The 9,445-nt window shown below is 44.8% G+C and overlaps 1 protein-coding gene across 2 annotated transcripts; it reads right to left on the minus strand.

Annotated features, from left to right (window-relative positions):
• Positions 1-2,674: 2,674 nt before the first annotated feature.
• CYCS (cytochrome c, somatic) lies at positions 2,675-6,265 on the minus strand. 2 transcript variants are annotated; one of them, XM_083706145.1, is made up of 3 exons: positions 6,109-6,265; positions 4,196-4,372; positions 2,675-3,101 (listed from the first exon to the last, which is right to left on the minus strand). In XM_083706145.1, exons 2-3 carry the CDS (start codon positions 4,362-4,364, stop codon positions 2,953-2,955), a joined length of 318 nt encoding a protein of 105 aa, XP_083562271.1. In that variant the 5' UTR covers positions 4,365-4,372; positions 6,109-6,265; the 3' UTR covers positions 2,675-2,952. The 2 variants fall into 2 exon arrangements, with proteins under 2 accessions (XP_083562271.1, XP_083562272.1); XM_083706146.1 differs by having other exon boundaries at positions 4,196-4,369; positions 6,109-6,224.
• Positions 6,266-9,445: the final 3,180 nt, after the last annotated feature.

Genomic DNA, 9,445 nt, shown 5'->3' on the forward strand with positions numbered 1-9,445 from the left:
ACAGATGCCTGACACTATTGCCAGTTGTCTTAACCCTCCCTGTCAGATGGACTGGAACTCGTGACTCCGGTTTTGCTTTGAATTTCAGATTAGAATGGTACGAAAAGTAAATCACAGGTTGCAAGACTCAGCAGCTGTATGAGAGGCACGAGCTAAGATGTTGAAGCAACAAGTGACACCCCCTCTGCCCCCTCCCAGGGATGGTCTATAAAATTTCAGAGGTGCCCGGTGTAGAGATGTAAAATATCCGGAAATTTTGAAGCCCTGAGGGGGGAAAATGCTTCAAAGGCTTCAGGCGGCTATCCCTGCACACCGACCCCTCTCCCTCTCCAAGCTTCAGCAAAAGCAACGTGTAGCCTCCGGAGCGCAGAGGGAGCGTTCCCTCTGCGCTTTGGAGGCTTCGCGTTGCTTTCGCTGAAGCCAAGGAGCCTGCATTCGCTCCATAGGATGCACAAACATTTCCCCTTCATTTTTGGAGAGGGAAAAGTGCGTCCTATAGAGCAAAAAATACAGTATTTCATATAACTGTAGAGTTGGAAGGGACAACAGGAGCCAGTCAAACTCTCTGCAATGCAGGAATCTTTTGCCCAATGTTGGGCTCAAACACACGACCCTGAGATTTAGTCTTATGCTTGACTGACTAAGCTATCCCAGCTATTTGAAGATGGCTATAATATCTCCTCCCAGTCTCCTTTTTACCAGGCTAAACATACCCAACTCCCTCATCTGTTCCTCCTAAGTTTGGTTTCCAGACCCTAAGTTTGGTTTCCAGACCCTTGATCATCTTGGTAGCTCTCCTCTGCACACATTCCAGCTTGTCAATATCCTTCTTAACTTAAAATTTGTTTTTTAATTATTATTATTTTAAAACCAGAAGCATTTTTACTTGGTATTATAGGCCAGGACATTGATACGCAAGATATTAAATTGTTTTTATATGCAACAACTGCGGTAAGAGTATTGTTAGCCCAGAAGTGGAAACAAGAAGAAATTCTGATGAAAGAATGGCAGAGAAATTAATGGACTATGCAGAACTGGACAAAATGACAGGAAGGATTCGAAACCTGTGGGACCAGAGATTTACAGAAGATTGGAAGACATTTATGAATTATTTGAAGAGCAACTGTAATCAACAAATTACGCTAGTAGGACTACAAAAAGTTTTGTAAGGAGAAATATACGAAGTGTTACAAAGTAGAAAAAGATTGAGATATTGGTTATGAGTTTGAAATGTAATAGGGAAGATAAGAAATGCATACTGAGAGATTGGAAAATTTTCAGACAGGATTGATGGAAGTCAAAAATTAATAAATAAATATAAATCCTTCTTAACTTGTGGTGCCCAGAACTGGACACAGTACTCCAGGTGTGGCCTGATCAAGGCGGAACAGAGCGGTACTGACATCCCTTGATCAGGCACGGTAGTTTAATCTGGTTTGAGTATGTCTTACCTCTAAGCTATATAAAGAAGTCAATGAACCTTTCAACTCAATTATGATGAGTTCGGTGATAAGGAAAAAGAATTTGGAAGTAAAATGGTTGTGTTAGTTGAGAGGTGAGGCACCTGTGGCCTCCAGCTGCTGGTCTGTAATTTCCTTCATCACTAACCGTTGGCTATAATGGCTGTGGTTAATGCTGGTATAATTACTACATTGCTACAAGCACTTATCTTGTAGTGCCTTTTCCTTCAAAGCCCTCAAAAATAGTACTCATAAAAACGCAAGAACCTGCCGAAACAGGCCAATTGCCCATCGTGAATTCTGACCAACACACTTCCCCAGCCAGCTGCCCCTAACCTTTTAGAAACTAAGATTGTAATGTATCATGGCATGGAGTGCTGCCATTCGATATACTGTGTACATTTCTTGCTCAGTATAGACACATAACACTCCAGGGTAAAATCTAATTGGTGTCCTTGTATACCTCAGCTAAAAGAATGGGAGGGAATGCATTTTTCTCACTCTCCTTTCCCCCTGCAGCCCACTTCCTCCTGTTTTGGATGGCATCTCAACCCTTAGGACTCAACAGCCTTTTGGGGGAGGGGAGAAGAAACTACAAGCTGTCGGAGAAGGGGAAGATGGCAATTATTCTTATTGCCTATCTTCTTCCATTAGTGAAGACCTTTGCTGGCTCTAAAGTCCTTCTGTGAGCACAAGCGCACCAACAGGACTCTACTCATGGCTTTTACCACCACTTCATACCAACTTGCTACTTTTTAATAACTGTAGCAGCTATTATGCTGCCTGCCTCTAGAATAAGCCTCTGGAGAGCCAGGGGTCAAGGGCAAGAGGTTATGTTCCAAGTTTTGTAGCTAAGTTTACATTTTAAAAAAGTTTGTGTTTGATTTGTCGTATGGGGAGAGGCAAACAGGGCCATGGACTTGCTTGTGATGAGGTTATGGAAAGCACCATGCTCATTGCTTTCAAATACAGTGGTACCTCGGGTTAAGTACTTAATTCGTTCCGGAGGTCCGTACTTAACCTGAAACACCACTTTAGCTAATGGGACCTCCTGCTGCCCCCACGCCGCCGGAGCACCATTTCTGTTCTCATCCTGAAGCAAAGTTCTTAACCTGAGGTACTATTTCTGGGTTAGCGGAGTCTGTAGCCCGAAGCGTATGTAACCTGAGGTACCGCTGTATGCTTGAACTCGGAAAGAAAAAGCAGAAAGACACTTTGACAGGGGTTGTTTGTTTTTTAATTACATGATCAAGAAACGCTACAGTCACCCTGACTGTACTCATTCAAGCCTGATTTCACAATTCTATAAATTATAATACAAGAACAAGTACATATGTTAGGAACCATCCATGATCAAAAGTTCTCTGGCTGACGAGAAGGCTTTTTGAAGTTGTTACAATATAATGCATGTAAAAATAGAAAGTTTAAAAACCATTCTCATCAGAGAGTCATTTCCATTTGTATGGTGAAATAAATAAGGCAGCAGAAGCCATTAGTTAGAAGTGGCCTCCTTCAGGTATGCTATTAAATCTGCCCTCTCCCCCTTCTTCTTAATGCCAGCAAATATCATCTTGGTTCCTGGAATATACTTCTTGGGGTTTTCCAAGTAAACCATCAGTGTATCTTCTCCCCAGGTTATACCTAGGAAACAACAACAGTATTTAACAAGATGTTTTCTATATAAAGAATCCAACAACCCCCCCCCCCCCCATTTCAATACTTTGGTCCAATGTTGAAAACCATGTCATATGGTTCATTTTATATTTAAAACCACCAGCAGATTTGGACAGACAAATTAGGCAATCAGGACATGAACTGGTAACTTTTAAGACCAGTCACTGAGGCATTACTCTTAAAGATGTTGTTACTGGCCCTGAACTGAAAGCACACGATGGGAGTCCACACTTCCTGCTCAACCCTGCTTGTTTGTACAGTCATGATGCTACCTGTAAAATTCCATGCTATATTAGATAAAAGCCAAGACACGCATAGGCAGTAAATTGCCGTGCAATGCATGGCAAAATCTTCCCCTAAGTGGGCATTTGTTAAGATGAGGTCCTGAGTATTTTTGTTTTAGGAACTTTGAAATTGCTCATTCTCATGACAGTGAAAACCTAAAAGCCTGCCCACTGCATGCAACCACTAGGTGGTGTTTCTATGGCTCTTTACTTGGCAAACAATTTTTTTGCCAGCTAACCTGTACAAATAGGTATGGAGCTGGGAGTTGCAAGAGAGACACTAATCTAGTGTGGGCTGTCTCATGATTAAATGGCAGCTCAAAGCTGCTGCAAAGAGGAAGTTAGGAGGCTGACTCCAGAGAGAACAGAAATTAAATGGCAAGTTAATTCTTGGAAGCAGGCAGGAGTGGCAGCAGCATGTACCTGGACTCCTGCCACACCACTGCTGGGACAAGGTCAGTTCTCTGTGGATGCACCAGTGGAGCCAATCCAGCACTCCCACTGGTGCCATGCACACAGAGCCGACCTTCCTCCTCTGCATCCTGATAAGCTGCGGTTGACTCCCTAGCCACCTTTCCTTGATGACCTAAAAGCAGGGCACATAACAGGCAATGAAGTGGGACTGGTTGAGTTTTGGAAAGATGCAGAGCACATTCCAGAATGCCCTGGTCATGGGAGTGAGCATGCATTCTATGTTACAACTATGTCCTCCCTATTGACTGCTGCTAGTTTTCTTGCAATCTGATTTGCAAAGCTAACAGGACACTTCCATTTTACCTTTGCTTTTGTTGGCGTCTGTGTAAGAGAAACCTTCGGCCTGACCAGTCTTTCGGCCAAAAAGACCATGAAGGTTAGGGCCAGTCTTGTGCTTGCCTCCCTTCTCAACTGTGTGGCACTGCGAACACTTCTGAACAAAGATCTTCTTGCCCTTCTCAACGTCTCCCATGGTCACTGCTGAAGAAAAACAAGAACATCATACAATCTTAAACATTTCAAGGTCAGTTGGGCTCATCTGAAGTGAATGAGAAACGCAGTAAGAATGCAAAGATCCGGGTACTTCTAAAAGCGGCCATAAAGAAAACAAAAAACCAAGCACAAAACAATGCATTTTAAAGCCAGTGACTATGACCAGTAGATCAACTTTCAAAAGCTATTAGGTTTTACTAATGTTACATGTTAAAGAAACATTAAAGAAAAAAATGGTCTGTCCCTGGGGTTCAAAACTATCTCAGGAAATTTTTTTGGAGCATTTGTTCTAGAGTAAGATAGCATAAGTGAATATCAAAGAGCTTGTCTGCATAAAACAAGGTATCAGATATATTCAATTCTGTCTGATTCATAGTAATCTATATTCCTGTAGTGTCATCATACCCAGGATACAATCAGGGCAAGCTAAGTTGTTCGTTACACTGTTATTGTGCAACGCTACAATCCTATGTACTTTACTTGGGAGGTTCTTGCTTCCAAATCAACATGCACATGGCTGAAATTATTAAGCAAGAGTTGTTCCAACATTAGTGCCTTATTTCCTCAACAGGACCCACTACTGCCAAACCTGTTGAGGAAATAAGGGTCATGCCAAGTGTTATTTCTCATCTTCCCTCTCAGTTTGGGGGCAGTCTCAAAAACTGTGGTTAGGACAGTGACACCAGGAAAATTGTCCGTGTTACAGAGGTAAGTGAGAGAGGCACTGTAATGTTGGAACAAAGCATGCCTTCCTTCTCAAGTCTCCTGTTTCACAGAGTTAAGGGAGCATCCACAAGATCACACTGAACAGCAGGGACGAGCAGTCTCTCTTTGCCAGCCACCCTCACAAATATGGAGTTGGTAAACAAAAGGATAGATTTAAAATACATATAGCACATGTATATTTGTATATATGCATTTAATATTTCTTCTTTTAAATACCAACCCCGTATTTGTGAGTGGCTGGCAAATAGAGACTGCTAACCCCTGCTGTTCGGTGTGATCATGTGGACGCCCTATATATTTAGGGACCAAGTTCGCCCTGTGCTTTTAGCCATGCTTGGTTTTCGGCGGGAAGCTCCAGGCCGCGCGAAAAGCTTTGCTTAAGGGCGGGATGAAGGGCACGAGTTCACGCGGGGGGTCAAACCGGGGCGCAGCAATGTTCTTTTCTCGGGCGGACTCTTTCATTGGGGTCAACGACCTGTGCCTTCCTTTCCAGCATTATGTGGAGCTTCACAAGGTCGAAAGATGCCCAGCAGCAGCAGCAGCAGCAGCCTCTTCCTTATCTTGCATAAGGGCGCATGCTCGAAACCTGATAAAATCGCCGCCGCCAAAGCCTATGAGTCAGCGCTGCGGGGCCTCTGGGGACGCCGCGTCCCTCCGGCAGGAGACACCGGCGTCTCCACCGCCCGTGGAAGGGAAGGGCCGCTGCAGGGCGATGACCGGGGGGGGGGGGGAAGGCCATGAAGGGCCGCGATTCCGCCGCCCGCCGCGCTCCTGCTCCAGGCCACGTGGAGGCGGCCCGGCCTCTCTCCCAGGCCTCTCCCCCCGGGCTCACCTGCCTGACCTTGGCCTTCCGCACAGCCCGCTCCCGCCTCGACCCGCTTCTCCTCCCTGCCCGGCCTACAGCGCAGGCTTCTGCTTCTCCCCTAACCCCGCTCCTCCGGTTCGGGGTGCCCCCCTCCATTCCTCACACGAGAGGCTCCCGCTCCCCCATTCATTACCACGCAAAGTAGAGGTAGGGATGCAAAGCCGCCGCCGCCGCCGCCGCGCGTTCTCCCGTCAAGAGTTCCGCAGACTGAGCCCAAGGGCACCCCGTACACAGCGCTATGTAACCGGTGTCCGCGCAACCAAGTTTCCCTCCGGAGGCCTGCCGCCGTCTCTCCCAACTGGCCAATCGGACGCCGGTTCGGAGAAGCTCTATTGGCCCAGCCGGACGCCTGTCAGCGTGACTAATCTCAGCAGGTTAGGTTGAGCCCGAGGGGATCTCGGGTGAGCCGGCTTTGGCGTTGCGCAAAGGCAGGGACGTAGGGAGATGACGACAGCGGCGCATGTGCAGAAGAGGGATAGCGGCAAGGTCAAGCACGCTTGAGGATGCTGGCTTAAAAAAAAAAAGGTCATGTGATTGGATGCTCCTCCCTACAGAAAGTGACGTGCATGGGAATTCCGCCCAGTGTGTGATTGGGCGAGGATATTGCAGTTCCTCTTCGTACAATGAAGGGGGATGCCCCATTCAGGTAATGATGGTGTAGTCACAAAGTTACAGGTAAATGATGCAATTAGAGAGCAAGACAAGTTGGAACGACGCTATTAACCTTTGCACCCTGAGCAAAGTATTAAATTGTATAGTCTGAGGATTATTATGCCACATTTTTTTTAAAAGGGCTAAAGGTTGTTTTCTCACCTGAGTCTCTCTGAGTAAATATTCAAACACAGAATAAGAAAGAGGTGGGATAAAAACAGTTTAGCATACAGCCATATATTTTTCTGGGAGCAAGCTGCATTGAAATCAATGTGATTTGCTTCTGAGAAGACATGTATAGGTTTGCAGCTCTTGAAATGAAATGCATATTCTAGCTAATGTAGATTTTACATTAGGGATATCATATAATAATTTTGTTTTTGAAGAAGCCTTTTAGTGCCCTTTGTGACAGTGCTGGATTGTGTCGATATGACATTGCAAAATTTAGTGCCACAATTGTATATGCCCCAGAACACCTCTCTTACTGCCTTTGAATTCCCACTCAAAGCTCACCTTTTATGGGATATCTTGTGCAACCTCCCAAGGTCCTATGCCTTACAACAAGGATCGCCAACATGGCACCCTTCGGATGCTGCTGGACTACAACTGCCCTCAGTTGCAGGCAGCATGGCCCGTGGTCAGAGATGATGGGAGCTGTAGTCCAACAAGCTGTAGTCCACCTAGTGCAAACTGCAATGACCCTTACTCCAGGCTCAGTTACAGTGAGGCAGGGATAGCCTAACTAGATGTTATGTCAATCACATGGATAGTGTCCATATCAAGGGATTGACAAAAATTTAATTTTAGGCATGGTGAGTAAGAGGATTTTTTAAAAATGAGGCCACATTGCATGGGAAGAGCAGCTTTAACTCTTTCGTATGAAGTGATAGGATCCTCTAGAAAATCACCCACCACCATCATAGTACAGGCATGGGTGCTTTTTGCTAATTCAAATTGCTGAGGTTTTGGTCAGGCAAGGGAAGGGTTAAGTCTCCCCTCCCTGTGCATTGCAGCCCTGATAACAATTGCACACCTCCCACCTAGCATTATATTGATTTTAAATCCCATGATGTGGTTACTAGCCATATAGTTAGCTGGAAAATGCTGGTGGGTGGTTAAAGGTCACTGATGTGGATTTACTGAGTATTCTCAGTAAATGCAAATACACGTTGCATTCTGTGTATTTTGTGTCCACCATAATAAATGAACCGAAAGTTCCACTTCATTGCCTGAACAAGGAAGTTAGAGTACTTCTACAGCTATGCAGGCAAAGGTTGTTGGCTCCTCCCTTTTATGGAGCTCTTAAAAGCACATGATCTCCATATAGTTTGACAGGTGAGTAGCAAATTGACTCTTCCACTATATTTTAAATTAATTAATTAGTTGAAAATATTTTTTCTCTCTGGGGGGATTTGTGCATATAGATGAGGAGTGGGGAAAACTTCTCTGTTGTGGGCTGCACTTATTCTGGGGTGATCTATCAGGGGCTGTGTTCCATAAGTAGACAGGACAAGAGCCCAAAGTGGGTGGGGTCACCCCCCCTCTTTTGCCCTTCCTCCGCCTTCCTTCCCAGTGAGCTGTTAGAGACAGGTTTGGTCTTGCCACAAACATATCCTAATTGCTTCCAGAGTGCTTCCCCCTCATTCCACTTTCCATCGTTTGATTAATTTTCCCTCCCCACATTTTAAATCCTTCCCTCTCCCTTCTCGCTTGGTGCTCTCAACATGTGCAAGAAATTAGGCCCTTCTGCTCTCTCACATGAAGTTGAATACACGAAAGAGATCCTTGCATATGCAATACTGCATAAAGGAAAGGAAAAGCTCTCTCACATTCAGTAGAACACACACATGTCAGGGTCATAGAAAGAGAGGTGTGCTGATGACAGCCAGTGTGGCGTAGTGGTCAGAGCCTCAGACTAGAGCCTGGGAGACGAAGGTTCAAATCCCCACCCGATCATGAAGCTCACTGGGTGACCCTGGGTCAGTCACTGCCTCTCATCCTAACCTACCTCACAGGGTTGCTGTTGGGATTAAATGAGGAGGGGGGGGAGAACCATGCGCAGCGCCACCTTGAGTTCCTTGAAGAAAAATGCAAATTAACAACTACAGTGGTACCTTGGTTCTCAAATGCCTTGGTTCCCAAACACCGAAAACCCAGAAGTAAGTTTTTGAATGTTTTTCGGAAGCTGAATGTCCAATGTAGCTGTTGGCTATTGTTTCCGGGGCGCCTGCACCAATCAGAAGCTGTGCCTTGGTTTTCGAATGTTTTGTAAGTCAAACGGACTTCCGGAAAGGATTAAGTTTGGCACTTTTGTTTTTGCTATTTTGCATTTTGTTTTTGAGGCTTTTTCAGTTAATTTGTTTTTGTGACTGTGTGGATTGATTGATGGTGTGATTGCAGAAATGGATAAAAGCCCGCTATCCAAACAATGACTATAATCAGTGCAGGTAAGAAAAATAATAATTTTAATTGTTATCATCTGCAATACTGTCGTATTTATTTTATAGTACAGTACATTGATTATTGCTTTCATTTTATGGATCAATGGTCTCGTTAGATAGTAAAATTCATGTTAAATTGCTGTTTTAGGGGTTGTTTTCAGAAGTCTGCAATGGATTAATCCATTTTGCATTACTTTCTATGGGAAAGCGTGCCTTGGTTTTGGAATGCTTTGGTTTTAGAAAGGACTTCTGGAATGGATTAAATTTGAGAACCAAGGTACCGCTGTACCTCATAATATTAGAGGCATGGCTAGCAGGTGTGGCCCTAGGTGCAAAGAGGCTTTATGTCTTGTTCTCATTTGATTCCTCCCAAACCAC

This window comes from Podarcis gaigeae, assembly GCF_964106915.1.
Source record: "Podarcis gaigeae genome assembly, chromosome: 12".
In the NCBI taxonomy this organism is placed as follows: domain Eukaryota; kingdom Metazoa; phylum Chordata; class Lepidosauria; order Squamata; family Lacertidae; genus Podarcis; species Podarcis gaigeae.

Coding starts and splice junctions, on each gene's coding strand:
- CYCS (XM_083706145.1), bottom strand. CDS start 4,364: ATGGGAGACGTTGAGAAGGGCAAGAAGATCTTTGTTCAGAAGTGTTCG. Junction 3,102..4,195: donor AGACGCCAACAAAAGCAAAG/GTAAAATGGAAG, acceptor GTTGTTTCCTAG/GTATAACCTGGGGAGAAGAT.